Source organism: Bombina bombina, chromosome 2 (genome assembly GCF_027579735.1).
Source record: "Bombina bombina isolate aBomBom1 chromosome 2, aBomBom1.pri, whole genome shotgun sequence".
In the NCBI taxonomy this organism is placed as follows: domain Eukaryota; kingdom Metazoa; phylum Chordata; class Amphibia; order Anura; family Bombinatoridae; genus Bombina; species Bombina bombina.
In genome coordinates, this window is record NC_069500.1 from 698862134 (window position 1) to 698881149 (window position 19016).

General features: G+C 38.6%; 1 protein-coding gene across 1 annotated transcript in view; it reads left to right on the top strand.

Annotated features, from left to right (window-relative positions):
* The window catches only part of PALM2AKAP2 (PALM2 and AKAP2 fusion), a 340815-nt gene that overhangs the window by 319332 nt on the left and 2467 nt on the right, over nucleotides 1-19016 (top strand). Inside the window, exon 6 of the mRNA XM_053702675.1 lies at nucleotides 14890-14991. Within this exon, the coding sequence (XP_053558650.1) occupies nucleotides 14890-14991 (102 nt within the window). The remainder of the gene's footprint in view (nucleotides 1-14889; nucleotides 14992-19016) is intronic.

Below are 19016 nucleotides of genomic sequence, written 5' to 3' on the forward strand. Positions count from 1 at the left end.
GCAAGTGACGGCTCTGAGTGGGAAACTCTGTGACGGCTCAGAGCCGTCGTTAGCACTCAAAGGGTTAAAATGTATTCTGGGGTTGTATAGCCTCAATATACTTTATATTTGACTCTGTTATCCCATTAATACCAAATCTAGTCAGTAAACCATATTGGCTAAGTAATACTATAGATCACAACAATATAATAATACAGAATGTACCCATACAATACTGAAGACCAAAACTTTTTTTACATTAGTACACTGCACAACTATGGTGTGGATAACTATTGTTTAGAGAAAGATTTATAAAGCTGCATTTGCAGCTTATGAGATTTTGCCACAACCACAAATCTGCTTCTTCATCTTGTATGTCATCTTGTGGGGGGATAAATCACTCAGACACTTGCTTGTACGGGGTGTGGTGATTGGCATCTCCCACTCTACCAATTGCGCAAGAGCAGGGGCTACATTGCACAAGAGAGCTTTTGTGCAATGTTAAATTTTGCCACATAATGCTGTATCACAAGTGTAAATTGCTGGCTGACCAGTTCTCTATTCATGAACTAGTTTACCTGCAATCTTGATAAATTTGAAAAATGTAAAAGTCAAGCAATATTGATAAATGTTCCTTTTAGAGTTTGACATGCTAATTCATGGTTTTACAACTGGGCTTTGTCTTTGTTACCAAACATATTCACATTAGATAAACACATTAAATCATATATGTTTAGTAAAATAAGCCAGATGACTTGGTCAAACCATGCTGTTGTCAGTTGCCCTATAAATTGGCCAAGCATCCCTATAACCTTTGAAAGCTGGATGACTCCATACCAACCGACCCACTTTTACATAAATAAATACAGGACAAACTGACTGAATTCTTTACTTTTAACCTAGAAATTAAATGTTGGGGGGCACTTCATAGAGGCCCACAGGTAAATTGGGGGTGGAACCAGTGCAGGAGGGCAGGACCCTGCTGTCGTGGGTTGGAGTAGGTTATTTCATGGGCAGGTAGAATTGAACATGTTGCAAACTGGGGGGAAAACAAGGGATGACTACCATTGGGGCACATGGGGGGCATTCATTATCCTGGGAGCTAGTGCCCCCCCCGGCAATGGCACTGCTTTAAAGTTATCATCATACTCTAATTTGGTCAATAACTTAGAGGCTCACAATAGCTGCAATAGAAGAGAATTATTAAAATGAAACCACCCTTGAAAAAGAAGCTGACAACCATAAGCTGCATGTAAAGCCACCAATTATGATACCATGTGCAACTCAGGATCGGTAGTACATTGGCAGAGCTGACTTTAACCCCTTAGCACTTTTCAAGTTTCTGACCGTTTGGGACCAGGGCTATTTTTACATTTCTGCGGTGTTTGTGTTTAGCTGTAATTTTCCTCTTACTCATTTACTGTACCCACACATATTATATACCGTTTTTCTCGCCATTAAATAGACCATTATTTTCATCATATCTTATAATTTACTATATTTTTTTTTCCATAAAATATGATGAAAAAATGGAAAAAAACAAACTTTTTCTTACCTTGACCCCCAAAATCTGTTACACATCTACAACCACCAAAAAACACCCATGCTAAATAGTTTCTAAAATTTGTCCTGAGTTTAGAAATACCCAATGTTTACACGTTCTTTGCTTCTTTTTTTTTGTGCAAGTTATAGGGCAATAAGTACAAGTAGCACTTTGCTATTTCCAAACCATTCCCCCCCCCCCTGAATTTAGCAATAGTTACATTGTAACACTGATATCTGTCAGGAATCCTTAAAGGGACAGTCTAGTCCAAAATAAACTTTCATGATTAAGATAGGGCATGTAATTTTAAACAATTTTCCAATTTACTTTTATCACCAATTTTGCTTTGTTCTCTTGGTATTCTTAGTTGAAAGCTTAACCTAAGAGGTTCATATGCAAATTTCTTAGACCTTGAAGGCCACCTCTTTTCAGAATGCATTTTAACAGTTTTTCACCACTAGAGGGTGTTAGTTCATGTGTTTCATATAGCTAACACTGTGCTCATGCAAGTGAAGTTATCTGGGAGCAGGCACTGATTGGCTAAACTGCAAGTCTGTCAAAAGAACAGAAATAAAGGGGCAGTTTGCAGAGGCTTAGATACAAGATAATCACAGAGGTTAAAAGTATATTAATATAACTGTGTTGGTTATGCAAAATTGGGGAATGGGTAATATAGGGATTATCTATCTTTTAAAACAATAAAAATTATGGTGTAGACTGTCCCTTTAAATATCCCTTAACATGTATATATATTTTTTTTAGTAGACAACCCAAAGTATTGATCTAGGCCCATTTTGGTATATTTCATGCCACCTTTTCACCGCCATATGCGATAAAATAAAAAAAAGTTAACTTTTTCACAAACTTTAGGTTTCTCACTGAAATTATTTACAAACAGCTTGTGCAATTATGGCACAAATGGTTGTAAATGCTTCTCTGGGATCACCTATGTTCAGAAATAGCAGACATTTATGGCTTTGGCATTACATTTTGGTAATTAGAAGGCCGCTGCGCACCACACTTGTATTATGCCCAGCAGTGAAGGGGTTAATTAGGTAGCTTGTAGGGAGCTTGTAGGGTTAATTTTAGCTTTAGTGTAGTGTAGTAAACAATCCAAAGTATTGAACTAGGCCGATTTTGGTATATTTCATGCAACTATTTAACCTCCAAATGTGAACAAATAAAAATAATCGTTAACTTTTTCACTAACTTTAGGTTTCTCACTGAAATTATTTACAAACCACTTGTGCAATTATGGCACAGATGGTTGTAAATGCTTCTCTGGAATCACCTTTGTTCAGAAATAGCAGACATATATGGCTTTGGCATTGCTTTTTGGTAATTAGAAGGCTGCTAAATGCCACTGCGCACCACACTTGTATTATGCCCAGCAGTTAAGGGGTTAATTATGTAGCTTGTAGGGTTAATTTTAGCTTTAAAGTAGAGATCAGCCTCCCTCCTGACATACCCCACCCCCTAATCCCTCCTTGACCCCCCTCAAGCAGTTCTCTTCCCTCCCCACCTCACAAATGTCACCGACATCTTAAGTACTGGCATAAAGTCTGCCAGTACTAAAATAAAAAGCTTTTTTTTTATATATATATACATTTCTCCAACATTGGTGTGTCCGGTCCACGGCGTCATCCTTACTTGTGGGATATTCTCTTCCCCAACAGGAAATGGCAAAGAGTCCCAGCAAAGCTGGCCATATAGTCCCTCCTAGGCTCCGCCCACCCCAGTCATTCTCTTTGCCGTTGCACAGGCAACATCTCCACGGAGATGGTTAAGAGTTTTTTGGTGTTTAAATGTAGTTTTTATTCTTCTATCAAGTGTTTGTTATTTTAAAATAGTGCTGGTATGTACTATTTACTCTGAAACAGAAAAGGATGAAGATTTCTGTTTGTGAGAGGAAGATGATTTTAGCAGACAGTAACTAAAATCGATTGCTGTTTCCACATAGGACTGTTGAGATGAAGTAACTTCAGTTGGGGGAAGCAGTTAGCAGACTTTTCTGCTTAAGGTATGACTAGCCATATTTCTAACAAGACGATGTAATGCTAGAAGGCTGTCATTTCCCCTCATGGGGACCGGTAAGCCATTTTCTTAGTCAAACAAACAGAATAAAGGGCTTAATATGGGCTAAAAAACTGGTAGACATTTTTATGGGCTAAATCGATTGCTTTATTTGGGCTTTTTATTCATATTTATGCTGACAATTTGCATTTATAAACTTGGGGAACGTTTATTAAACGGCAGGCACTGTGTTAGACACCTTTTCCAGTCAGGGGGCCTTCCTAGTTGTAGTCTGAGCCTCATTTTCGCGCCATTACTGCGCAGTTGTTTTTTTTGAGAGCAGGGCATGCAGATGCATGTGTGAGGATCTGAAAATTGCTGGAAAAGCTTCTAGAAGGCGTCAATTGGTATCGTATTCCCCTCTGGGCTTGGTTGGGTCTCAGCAAAGACTATAGCTGGGACTGTATAGGGGTTAAATTTATAAACGGCTCCGGTTCCGTTATTTTAAGGGTTAAAGCTCTGAAATTTGGTGTGCAATACTATTAATGCTTTAAGACACTGTGGTGAAATTTTGGTAATTTTTGAACAATTCCTTCATACTTTTACACATATTCAGTAATAAAGTGTTTTTCTGTTTAAAATTTAAAGAGACAGTAACGGTTTTGTTTTAAAACGTTTTTTGTGCTTTGTTGACAAGTTTAAGCCTGTTTAACATGTCTGTACCTTCAGATAAGCTATGTTCTATATGTATGAAAGCCAATGTGTCTCCCCATTTAAATTTATGTGATAATTGTGCCATAGCGTCCAAACAAAGTAAGGACAGTACTGCCACAGATAATGAAATTGCCCAAGATGATTCCTCAGATGAGGGGAGTAAACATGATACTACATCATCTCCTACTGTGTCTACACCAGTTTTGCCCACGCAGGAGGCCCCTAGTACATCTAGTGCGCCAATACTTATTACCATGTAACAATTAACGGCTGTAATGGATAACTCCATAGCAAATATTTTATCCAAAATGCCTACTTATCAGAGAAAGCGCGATTGCTCTGTTTTAAACACTGAAGAGCAGGAGGGCGCTGATGATAATTGTTCTGTCATACCCTCACACCAATCTGAAGGGGCCATGAGGGAGGTTTTGTCAGATGGAGAAATTTCAGATTCAGGAAAAATTTCTCAACAAGCTGAACCTGATGTTGTGACATTTAAATTTAAATTAGAACATCTCCGCGCACTGCTTAAGGAGGTGTTATCTACTCTGGATGATTGTGACAACTTGGTCATTCCAGAGAAATTATGCAAGATGGACAAGTTCCTAGAGGTTCCGGTGCACCCCGACGCCTTTCCTATACCCAAGCGGGTGGCGGACATAGTAAATAAGGAGTGGGAAAAGCCCGGCATACCTTTTGTTCCCCCCCCCCCTATATTTAAGAAATTATTTCCTATGGTCGACCCCAGAAAGGACTTATGGCAGACAGTCCCTAAGGTCGAGGGGGCAGTTTCTACTCTAAACAAACGCACTACTATTCCTATCGAAGATAGTTGTGCTTTCAAAGATCCTATGGATAAAAAATTGGAAGGTTTGCTTAAAAAGATTTTTGTACAGCAAGGTTACCTTCTACAACCCATTTCGTGCATTGTTCCTGTCACTACAGCAGCGTGGTTCTGGTTCGAGGAACTAGAAAAGTCGCTCAGTAGAGAGACTCCATATGAGGAGGTTATGGACAGAGTTCACGCACTTAAATTGGCTAACTCTTTTATTTTAGATGCCGCTTTGCAATTAGCTAGATTAGCGGCGAAAAATTCAGGGTTTGCTATCGTTGCGCGCAGAGCGCTTTGGCTAAAGTCTTGGTCAGCGGATGTGTCATCCAAGACAAAATTGCTTAACATCCCTTTCAAAGGTAAAACTCTATTTGGACCAGAATTGAAAGAGATTATTTCAGACATCACTGGGGGAAAGGGCCACGCCCTTCCATAAGATAGGTCTTTCAAGGCTAAAAATAAGTCTAATTTTCGTTCCTTTCGCAATTTCAGGAACGGACCGGCCTCTAATTCTGCATCCTCTAAGCAAGAGGGTAATGCCTGACAACCCAAACCAGCCTGGAAACCGATGCAAGGCTGGAACAAAGGTAAGCAGGCCAAGAAGCCTGCCGCTGCTAACAAAACAGCATGAAGGAGTAGCCCCCGATCCGGGACCGGATCTAGTGGGGGGCAGACTCTCTCTCTTTGCTCCGGCTTGGGCAAGAGATGTTCAGGATCCCTGGGCGCTAGAAATAGTTTCTCAAGGTTATCTCCTGGAATTCAAGGAACTACCCCCAAGGGGAAGGTTCCACATGTCTCACTTATCCTCAAACCAAATAAAGAGACAGGCATTCTTACATTGTGTAGAAGACCTGTTAAAGATGGGAGTGATACACCCAGTTCCAATAAAGGAACAAGGAATGGGATTTTATTCCAATCTGTTCGTAGTTCCCAAAAAAGAGGGAACTTTCAGACCAATTTTGGATTTGAAGATCCTAAACAAATTTCTCAGGGTACCATCGTTCAAGATGGAAACCATTCGAACGATTCTACCCACTATCCAGGAAAGTCAATTTATGACTACCGTGGATCTAAAGGATGCGTACCTACATATTCCTATCCACAAAGAACATCATCAGTTCCTAAGGTTCGCTTTTCTGGACAAGCATTACCAGTTTGTGGCCCTCCCATTCGGGTTAGCCACTGCTCCAAGGATTTTCACAAAGGTGCTAGGGTCCCTTCTAGCGGTTCTAAGACCGAAGGGCATTGCAGTAGTACCTTACTTGGACGACATTCTAATACAAGCGTCGTCCCTGTCAAAGGCAAAGGCTCATGCAGACATCGTTCTAGCCTTTCTCAGATCACACGGATGGAAGGTGAACATAGAAAAAAGTTCTCTATCTCCGTCGACAAGAGTTCCCTTCTTGGGAACAATAATAGATTCCTTAGAAATGAGGATTTTTCTGACAGAGGTCAGAAAATCAAAACTTCTAAGCTCTTGTCAAGTGCTTCATTCTGTTCCTCATCCTTCCATAGCGCAGTGCATGGAAGTAGTAGGGTTGATGGTTGCAGCAATGGACATAGTTCCTTTTGCACGAATTCATCTAAGACCATTACAACTGTGCATGCTCAAACAGTGGAATGGGGACTATACAGACTTGTCTCCAATGATTCAAGTAGATCAGAAGACCAGAGATTCACTCCGTTGGTGGCTGACCCTGGACCATCTGTCCCAGGGAATGAGCTTCCGCAGACCAGAGTGGGTCATTGTCACGACCGACGCCAGTCTAGTGGGCTGGGGCGCGGTCTGGGAATCCCTGAAAGCTCAGGGTCTATGGTCTCGGGAAGAGTCTCTTCTCCCGATAAACATTCTGGAACTGAGAGCGATATTCAATGCTCTCAGGGCTTGGCCTCAGCTAGCAAAGGCCAGATTCATAAGGTTCCAATCAGACAACATGACGACCATTGCGTATATCAATCATCAGGGGGGAACAAGGAGTTCCCTGGCGATGAAAGAAGTGACCAAAATAATTCAATGGGCGGAGGATCACTCCTGCCACCTGTCTGCGATCCACATCCCAGGTGTGGAAAACTGGGAGGCGGATTTTCTGAGTCGTCAGACATTCCATCCGGGGGAGTGGGAACTCCATCCGGAGATCTTTGCCCAAATAACTCAATTATGGGGCATTCCAGACATGGATCTGATGGCGTCTCGTCAGAACTTCAAGGTTCCTTGCTACGGGTCCAGATCCAGGGATCCCAAGGCGACTCTAGTAGATGCACTAGTAGCACCTTGGACCTTCAACCTAGCTTATGTATTTCCACCGTTTCCTCTCATTCCCAGGCTGGTAGCCAGGATCAATCAGGAGAGGGCCTCAGTGATCTTGATAGCTCCTGCGTGGCCACGCAGGACTTGGTATGCAGACCTGGTGAATATGTCATCGGCTCCACCATGGAAGCTACCTTTGAGACAGGACCTTCTTGTTCAGGGTCCATTCGAACATCCAAATCTGGTCTCCCTCCATCTGACGGCTTGGAGATTGAACGCTTGATTCTATCGAAGCGTGGGTTTTCAGATTCTGTGATAGATACTCTGGTTCAGGCCAGAAAACCGGTAACTAGAAAGATTTACCATAAAATATGGAAAAGATATATCTGTTGGTGTGAATCCAAAGGATTCCCATGGAATAAGATACAAATTCCTAAGATTCTCTCCTTTCTACAAGAAGGTTTGGAGAAAGGATTATCTGCAAGTTCTCTAAAGGGACAGATCTCTGCTTTATCTGTCTTACTACACAAAAGACTGGCAGCTGTGCCAGATGTTCAAGCATTTGTTCAGGCTCTGGTTAGGATCAAGCCTGTTTACAGACCTTTGACTCCCCCCTGGAGTCTAAATCTAGTTCTTTCAGTTCTTCAAGGGGTTCCGTTTGAACCTTTACATTCCATAGATATTAAGTTACTATCTTGGAAAGTTTTGTTTTTGGTTGCAATTTCTTCTGCTAGAAGAGTTTCAGAGTTATCTGCTCTGCAGTGTTCTCCGCCCTATCTGGTGTTCCATGCAGATAAGGTGGTTTTGCGTACTAAGCCTGGTTTTCTTCCTAAGGTTGTTTCTAACAAAAATATTAACCAGGAGATAGTTGTACCTTCTTTGTGTCCGAATCCAGTTTCAAAGAAGGAACGTTTGTTACACAATTTGGACGTAGTCCGTGCTCTAAAATTCTATTTAGAGGCTACAAAAGATTTCAGACACACATCTTCCTTGTTTGTTGTTTATTCTGGTAAAAGGAGAGGTCAAAAAGCGACTTCTACCTCTCTTTCCTTTTGGCTTAAAAGCATCATCAGATTGGCTTATGAGACTGCCGGACGGCAGCCTCCTGAAAGAATCACAGCTCACTCCACTAGGGCTGTGGCTTCCACATGGGCCTTCAAGAACGAGGCTTCTGTTGACCAGATATGTAAGGCAGCGACTTGGTCTTCACTGCACACTTTTGCCAAATTTTACAAATTTGATACTTTTGCTTCTTCGGAGGCTATTTTTGGGAGAAAGGTTTTGCAAGCTGTGGTGCCTTCCGTTTAGGTAACCTGATTTGCTCCCTCCCTTCATCCGTGTCCTAAAGCTTTGGTATTGGTTCCCACAAGTAAGGATGACGCCGTGGACCGGACACACCAATGTTGGAGAAAACAGAATTTATGCTTACCTGATAAATTACTTTCTCCAACGGTGTGTCCGGTCCACGGCCCGCCCTGGTTTTTTAATCAGGTCTGATGAATTATTTTCTCTAACTACAGTCACCACGGTACCATATGGTTTCTCCTATATATATTTCCTCCTGTCCGTCGGTCGAATGACTGGGGTGGGCGGAGCCTAGGAGGGACTATATGGCCAGCTTTGCTGGGACTCTTTGCCATTTCCTGTTGGGGAAGAGAATATCCCACAAGTAAGGATGACGCCGTGGACCGGACACACCGTTGGAGAAAGTAATTTATCAGGTAAGCATAAATTCTGTTTTTTTTTTATTTATTCTGCAGTGTTGGATCCCCCCTTAGCCCCCAACCTCCCTCATCCCCCCAAACAGCTCTCTAACCCTCCCCCCTCTACCTATTTGCTGCCATCTTGGGTACTGGCAGCTTTCTGCCAGTACCCAGTTTGCTAAGAAAAAAAGTGTTTTTTATTTATTTATTTTTTTGGGTAAAAAAAAACAACAAATTTCTGTAGTGTAGCTGCCCCCCCCCCCCTCAATAGCCTACCCCCTCCTCCTCTCAGATCCCTTTCTTAACATTTATTAACCCCCTTACCCTCTCCCTCCATCCCATAACCTTCAATGTAATATTATTTTAAAGTACTAGCATGCGCACGCACCCATGCGCACTCCCCCCTCCTGCGCATGCACTCCCAACCACTTACACGCACCAGATCAGGAAGTGATCCAGCGATGGGCCTTCCACCCGCCTCCCTGCTATGGCTCCTACGATCGGCACCATCACTGGTTGAGGCAGAGAGGGCCACAGAGTGTCTCTCTCTGCATCGGTGAGTAAAAAAAAGGTATTGCAGTGATGTCTCAATATTGAGGCATCACTGCAATACCTTGAAAGCAGCTGGAAGCGATCACGATCGTTTCCACCGCTTGAAACCAATGAGTGACATTTTTTTGTAGGACGTACCCTGTACGTCCTTGGTCGTTAATATGTTAACTATCAGCTAGATTACAATTTGTACGTTAGGGTCCCAACGCTGCTTTTTAACGCCTGCTGGTATGCCCGCAGGTGTACCGCTCACTTTTTTGACCAGACTCGGAAATACTGCAAATCCACTTACGTCAATTACGTATCCTATTTTTTCAATGGGACTTGCATAAAACATATTTACCCCTAAACCACCGCACTCCTGCATCGCAAACACTATTTAAATATTATTAACCCCTAATCTGCCGGCCCTAACATCACCGACACCTACCTACATTTATTAATCCCTAATCTGCCGCCCCCAACGTCACCGTCACTATATTAAATGTATTAACCCCTAAACCTAAGTCTAACCCTAACACCCCTAACTTAAATATAATTACAATATATCTAAATAAAATTAATACAATTCACTAAATTATTCCTATTTAAAACTAAATACTTACCTATAAAATAAACCCTAAGCTAGCTACAATATAACTAATAGTTACATTGTAGCTAGCTTAAGGTTAATTTTTATTTTACAGGCAACTTTGTATTTATTTTAACTAGGTACAATAGTTAATAAATAGTTATTAACTATTTAATAACTTCCTAGTTAAAATAAAGACAAATTTACCTGTAAAATAAAACCTAAACTAAGTTACAATTACACCTAACACTACACTATAATTAAATTAATTACCTAAACTAAATACAATTAATTACAATTTTAAAAAATTATGTAAAGTACGAAAAAAAACCCCACTAAATTACAGAAAATAATAAAATAATTACAAGATTTTAAAATAATTACACCTACTCTAATCCCCCTAACAAAATAAAAAAAGCCCCCCAAAATAAAAAAAACCATACCCTACACTAAATTACAAATAGCTCTTAAAAGGGCCTTTTGCGGGGCATAGCTCTAAAACCCACCCAATCCCCCCTTAAAAAAAACTAACACTAACCCCTTGAAGATCACCCTACCGTGAGATGTCTTCACTCAACCGGGCAGAAGTGGTCCTCCAGACGGGCAGAAGTCTTCATCCAAGCCGGGCAGAAGAGGTCCTCCAGACGGGCAGAAGTCTTCATCCAGATGGCATCTTCTATCTTCAAGACATCCGAAGCAGAGCATCCTCTTCTTCCGACGACTACCCGACGAATGAAGGTTCCTTTAAGTGACATCATCCAAGATGGCGTCCCTTCAATTCCGAATAGATATTGAATAATAACTATTGTACCTAGTTAAAATAAATACAAAGTTGCCTGTAAAATAAAAATAAACCCTATGCTAGCTACAAGGTAACTATTAGTTATATTGTAGTTAGCTTAGGGTTTATTTTATAGATAAGTATTTAGTTTTAAATAGGAATAATTTAGTGAATTGTATTAATTTTATTTAGATTTATTGTAATTATATTTAAGTTAGGGGGTGTTACGGTTAGGGTTAGACTTAGGTTTAGGGGTTAGTAACTTTATTATAGTGGTGGCGACGTTGTGGGCGTCAGATTAGGGGTTAATAAATGTAGTTAGGTTGCGGCGACATTGGGGGCGGCAGATTAGAGGTTAATAAATATAATGTAGGGTTCGGCGATGTTGGGGGGCGGCAGATTAGGTGTTCATAAGTATAATGTAGGTGGCGGCGGTGTCCGGAGTGGCAGATTAGGGGTTAATAATATAATGTAGGTGTCGGCGATGTTGGGGGCAGCAGATTAGGGGTTAATAAGTGTTAGATTAGGGGTGTTTAGACTCGGGGTTGATGTTAGGGTGTTAGGTATAGACATAACTTTTATTTCCCCATAGGAATCAATGGGGCTGCGTTAGAAGCTGAACGCTGCTTTTTTGCAGGTGTTAGGTTTTTTTTCAGCCGGCTCTCCCCCATTGATTCCTATGGGGAAATCGTGCACAAGCACGTTTTACCTGCTCACCGCTAACGTAAGCAGCGCTGGTATTGAGGTGAGATGTGGAGCTAAATTTTGCTCTTCGTTCATTTTTTGTAGTTAACGCCGGGTTTCTTAAAACCTGTAATACCAGCGCTGTCTGCAAGTGAGCGGTGAGGGAAAACTGCTCGTTAGCACCGCACCCCTGTTAACGCAAAACTCGTAATCTAGGTGTATGTGTTTAAAGGACATGATACACAATTTTTTTCTTTCAGGTTTTGGATAGAGCATGTGATTGTATACAACTTTCTAATTCACTTTTATTATCTAATTTGTTTTGTTTTCTTGATGCCCTTTGTTGAAAAAGATACCTAGGTAGATTCAGGAGCAGCTGATTGGTGGCTGCACATACAGTATATGCCTCATGTTATTGGCTCACCTTTGGCATTTAGCTAACTCCCAGTAGTACATTGCTGCTTCATCAGCTAAGGATACCAAGACAATAAAGCAAATTAGATAACAGAAGTAAATTGGAAAATTAATTACAATGGTATGCTCTATCTGAATCATGAAAGAAAATGTTGGGTTTCATATCCCTTTAACCTTTATTGTTAAACAGGATTAAACACTTATAGATTGATCACAATCTATTGTTTTATAATTATGTGTATGTAAAGGGCAGCAGATGAGCCCTTTGGATCACAATCTAATTATTTATCAGCATCACTTTACATTATCAATAACCCAACAAACACACTAGCCCAGTATACTGATAATAAACCTGTTAAAATCCCTTAAAGAGACATACACACCTACTGTAATTCAACCTGTGATATAATTGCTAACCTCCTTAAAAACACCATTGTGCTATTAATCAGTATTAAAGGGACAATAAATTAAATAAATGCTAGATAGAATGATGCATTCAAAGACAAGATTAGTTTGATAATAGCATGTAGATGTATTGTTTAAAGTTTTATTAGCTGTTTAAATAGTGACAAAATAAGTGTAACGTTTTAGTTTCTATAAAAAAAAAATGGGAGCTGCCATGTTGTAACTTAGGTTACCTTCTCTGCTGTGGCCAATTAGGGACAGTTACAAATAGGTCACTAGAGTGTGCATTCAATGGCTGTGTGGAATACAACAGTGTTCTGCACTTCCAATTCTAACAGGAACTGAAATGCTCACAATTTCAGAATGGAATTACAGGAAAAGGGAACAAAATAAATAATGAAAGTATATTGCAGAGGTTTTTTTTATATATACAATTTATCCTTTTATATTACCATCTCAAAGTGTTTAATGTCCCTTTAATCCTGAAAATTTAAAGGGACAGTCTACTTATTCTTTTTTACTTGTTGTTACATACCAGACAAGCATCCTGCAACAGGTTCCACATCTATCAAGTTGTAAGAATTACATAAAACTTTTAAGAAAACATAATTTGTTAGCAGCTGAAAATGGCCACCAAGCTCCGCCCACAGCTTTCTTCTTGTCCAGCTGTTTTCTTTTATGACAGTTTAGCTGTGCAGGTTTAATATTTTTCAGTCAGCTATTTTAAATTACACATGCACAAATCAGCATGAGCAAGTAGGAAAATGTATTCACGAGTCGATTGTGATTGAAGAAGCTTAACATACCAAAATATATTTGTGGGTGGAGCATGGTGGCCATTTTGGCTCCAAACAAACAATGAATATTTAAATGTCTCATGTACTTCTTACAAGCTTATAGATGTGGGGCCAGTTGCAGGATGCTTCTCTTGTATGTAACAATGCATAGTCAAAATTATGTATTGGGTCTAGACTGTCCCTTTAAGATTTCGGATTTTGAAATCAGGAAATTTACAAGGCAGTTAAAAAGTTGTGCGGGTTTGGGAGTGAACAATATCAACAACAAAACCATTTGAGAATTTGCTCCTGAAATGACTTTTGGCTCTCTGTGCGAATCGATCATCAAGCTTCTTGGGTGATTACAATGCAAAATTGATTTGTTTGTTAAAAGACCATAGCCGCTAATGCCTTTTCAACAGTAAAGCCCCTGAAAAGTGTGTTAAGTACCTGTTTTAAAATAGATTGACACAATAGCCCATTCATACCTCTTAAGGTCACAGTAAAGGTCTGTTGAAGCAACACCTTTGTTAACTGTGCAAGAAAAAAACTAAATTACATGTGTGAAATACCTATTGCATCCTGAATCCATCCTCACCTGTGATTAACCATATGATTGCTATATGTATCTTGGCATGATGGGCATGCTTCAAAAGTCACATCAGGGCCCCAACATCTACAAATGGCGTGTTTTAATTTTTATTTTAATATTCAATTTAATGTCACACTTGTACTTTTGTGTTTGTTACTAACAGTACTTGCATTTTCAAAACCAGGTTTTAAAATGGGATCACACAATTGTGAGTTTCATAAAACCCTATTGCAATCCAATTCCATCCACACCACTGCTAAACCATCTAAATGGTAGCATGATAGGCAGACTGGGCACCATTTTTCTATTGATATATGTTTACTTTTAAACATTTACAAGTATTGTTTCAATTCTTTCAATAGAAAACCCTTAGTGGCAATCTCGTAAGAACATGCCAAAATGGAAGTGGCCCTAACAGTTAATAAAAATATTGTTAAAAACAATACTTGTGAGTGTTTAAAAGTGAAAATATAGAGATAAAAAACAGTGCAACATACAATTGGCATTCAGATGGTTTAGCAGTGGAGTGGATGGAAATGGAAATCACATTTTAAAACCCAGTTTTGAAAACACAAGTACTGTTAGTAACAAATGTGAGTGTGACTGCAAATCAAATATTAAAATAAAAATGAAAAAGGCGCGATTTGTACAAAAATGGAGCACTACAGCATTTCCAGCTCATATACAGATATTAGGTACATGCATTAGCTGTTCAGTTTAATTTGACATATTCCAGCTCCTGGCTCTGTTAGCAGATATATCACTTACCTCCGAATTAGTTTCTCCTGTAGGTCACTGACCGGATAAAATCCACATTTCCCCCAAATAACCCAGCACATGGGCACTATTCTGCAGCTTGGGCGCGCTGGTCCTGTTCCCTCCTACCTCAGCTAGTCTATTGAATTGCTATCACAAGGCAATGAATCTGCACTTTGTTTACTTTGATCCAATTATACAGTAGAAAGCTCTCATGCCTATTGTGCAGGCTAATAAGTTAACACTCTGCTGTCTAAGCACTGCAGTGGCTGCCGGGCTTCCCAATGTTACTAACCTATTTTTTTGTGCTCTGTTCTTAATGATAGATGCGGTGAGCTACATCTACTCACAGATCCCTGACCTCACAAGTCTGTACTCACAAAAAGACGAGACACCTCTTATGTGTGACGGGGCAACAAGGCTACCTGGTAAGTATTATTTGTCATAGAACTACTCATTATTTCTGTTTGGTAATGGCAATGAAAACGTATATGGGGCTCTACAGAAGCCTTTCTGCCTGTGTTGTTTAATGTGTACAATTATTATAGCACAGAGTTCTACTTTTTACTTTTATATCATCAACATTGTTCAAAAATGTTTGAAAACAGCTTTATTAAAAAAAAATTTTATTGATCTTTATGAATAACTTCACATGTTCTTGAATTTCTTTTTGTAAGCTGAAATCTCTTACAAGTCAGCACTATTTACCAGCACAAGTTTAAAAGAACCTTCTTATACTGCTTTCCAGAAAACAGTGACAAGTGTTAATCATCAGTGGTACAACACACATTGACAAAATCTATTGCTGCTGTTCCATAATATAATAGAGATACAAAAACTTTTATCCAAACTGCTTGGGACCATAAAAAAGGTTTGGATTTCGGAATAGTTTGGATTTTGAAATATTTGTGTCTGTAAAATGGCACATTTTGGAGAGGGGATGAGACAAAGGGGTCAATTTATTAATGTGCGAGCGGACATTATACGATGTAGCGTATCGTGTCCGCTGCATACGCTGTTGGCATTTATCATTGCACCAACTGCTCTTGTGAACTGCTAGTGCAATGCCACCTCCTGCAGATTTGCGGCCAATCGGCCGCTAGCAGGGGGTGTCAATCAACCAGATCATATTCGATTGGGTTGATTTTTGTCCGCCGCCTCAGAGCAGACAGACAGGTTATGGAGCAGCAGTCTTTAGACCGCTGCTTCATAACTTCTGTTTCCGGCGAGCATGAAAGCTCGCCGGAAACACGGGGCATCAAGCTCCGTACAGAGCTTGATAAATTGACCCCATAGTGTTAACAACAATATCATATGTCATTTAGGCAATATTTACATGTCATTATACAGCTTTTACATGTAACTTAAAGGTAGTTTTATTCCATGTGTAAAACTTTTGTATACATAATACCATCATAATACCATCATAATACCATCATAATACCATCAGAAAGTGCAGTACAGTAATCAGAAAGGTAATAGATGTTGTTTAAATAATTATAGATTAGCATTTGCATTTTAAGAAGAAAAAAGCATACATAGAAGATTATAACTTTGTGGTGGGAGAAAATTGTAATTTTTAATAATTTTATTTAAAAAATAATAATAATGAAAAAGTGTGGATTTCTGAATAATTCTGGAATTTGGAATGATGGATTTGAGGATTTGCACCTCTATTTTATACTACAGCTTACACGTATGAAAATACAATCATATTACAAGACACTGTGATGTATCCTACATACAGTATATCTGCTGCTTGGCAAACTTTCCTTGGCATTGGTTTTAAAATGATGTGCCACAATTATAAGAAAAAGAAAAATGGTTTGCAGAAATAAAATGAGTGTTTTGTTTTCACATGGGCAGGTCACATTGCAATTTCCGTGTCACTTGAAGGTGTATTATTTTTTAGAAATTCTATTAACTAGGAATGATTTTTCTAAGAAGTTGATGTATTGTGTTACTGTATAGATATTTATAGGGTGTGATGCAGTTTATTCTTACCGATATCCCTATATCATACCTATATCATACCTATATCATACCTATATCATACCTATATCCCTATATCATACCTATATCCCTATATCATACCTATATCATACCTATATCCCTATATCATACCTATATCATACTTATATCATACCTATATCCCTATATTATACTCATATCATACCTATATCATACCTATATCCCTATATCATACCTATATCATACCTATATCCCTATATCATATGATTTGATGTAACGTGACATTTAACTTGCTGGTTTAAGATCATCACTGCTCCTTTTTTATCAAAACAAAATTGTATCCAAATGTCCCTCAACATCCAGAGAAGTCTTTGGGGGTGTATAACAAGCATTGTATGGCCACTTTATAGCCCTGTACCCTACTGTGTAAATAAGGATACGCTAAACATTCATATACTGTATATTTATATTAAAAGTTCTTCATTTTCTTGCTGCCAAAGTGTGTCTTTATTGCAACAATTTGCATAGATCAGCATTAATACCTTCTTGTTTTTATGTAAATATGCGTTAGTCTATGATGTCATTCTGCTATACACAACAATCCATCTATATATTTATTACATTTTGAAGATTTTGTCCAACGCATTTTGGTGCTTTTAAGGAAGCAAATGTGCATTGTGTTTATTTAATAAAAGAAAAAGAAAAGAAAAAGGATAAACTGTCAGTTTACAGAACGAAACGTTCCCATGACTTTTGGTCCCATTTCAAGCTGCAGTTTTAAGCATAAATGATACAGGATAATCTTCACACTCCCAATGGAAATGTCCCAATATGAAAAGCTTATATGTTTTCTTATATTTGGACTAAAACTGAGCACACATTATATTTGATATACCCAAAGTATTAACAGATAACAAAGGTAAATCGTGTAGAACCACAGTTGTTTTATACATCAGTGAATCATGAACATGTGCAATGAAACAGCCTTACTGCAATATATCTAACTAACAAAATGTGTACATTAAATTAATTTAACAGTTATAATAAGAATGGAAGAAAAATCCACAGGTGTTAAACACAAGAATCTTTATATCTAGAGATACAGTTTATATATCATTACCTATTTTTTTGTGTGTGTTTCTACTACATCTAGCAGTTTGGAGCTGGAAAATCTAGTTTGGTTTATATATACTGTTACATTTGCTTTTTAATTTTTTATAAACCTTAGAATTATAGTGGGTGGTGGTGTTAATTTGATTTGAAAATGTTTACACTTTGTTGATGTTATTCAAACACAAGACAACAAAAAATATCCTAAAATTAAAATATGTTGTGTCCCTTTAAGGTTGTTTAACATGTTTTATCTTATATTTGTATAAAGTTCATAAACGGGTATAAAAGTCAACATGAAACTTTTCTGATTCAGATAAATCATACAATTTTATTGTAACACTGTTGCCATATAATGCTCAAGATATCTACATGATCCTGAGCCAACCTAAGTAGATACCAAGGGAACAAAGTCAGGTTGATAATAGAATTAACAATTTAAAATACCACATGTGGTTAGGGTTGCCACCTCGGCCATGATCTCCTGGACACTTATGAGTTACACATGCTGCAGGGCGTGCAGGGAGAAACATGAATTGTGCTGTTCAGGGTCACTATTTTTGTGCTGTCCATGTTTCCCTCTGCGCACCCTGCAGCATGTGTTACTCATAAATGTCCAGGAAAACATGGCTGAGGTGGCAACCCTACATGTGGTATCTTCATCTAGCATTAAGTCTGCATACAGACCTCTTCTGTATTTATTAATAATTGGTTCCAAAGATGACATATATGTGTGTATATGTATATATATATATATATATATATATATATATATATATATATATATATATAAATACACACACACACACATGGATGGATTTTGCTTGATGCATTTTACATATGTGTTAATATATATACAGTATAGATAGATAGATAGATAGATAGATAGATAGATAGATAGAAAGATAGATGCATGGGTGGAAGAATATCACTATGGTTAACTAGTCAGGAGGGAAAATGTTAGTAGTCTACTCAATGTTCTCAATGTTAAAGATAGAAAAAGTCAACTTTCTAAGTCGTTCCGCTGCAATTTCTAAGTCGTCCGGGACCACTAGACCAATGGAAATTTCAAGCCCTGTATATATATGTGTAGTTTTTGTTTTTTTTTTGTAAGAGTTCGTAAAAAAAAAAAAGGTTGAAAATGTTTAAAAGACATCTATTAAAACAGTACATCATTAGAAAGCACTTTTTTCCCTAAATATATATATAATAGTTGGAGGCCTATGAAATAATAAAAATAGGAATTATTAAAGTTTTATTTGTAATGTCCAAGCTACCCCTGTCCTTTAAGACTTGAACATGTATTACAGGTTTTATTAAATGAAGGCCCCTGTCCTGAATGAAACTACAACCCACTTAATACAGCTGCCCA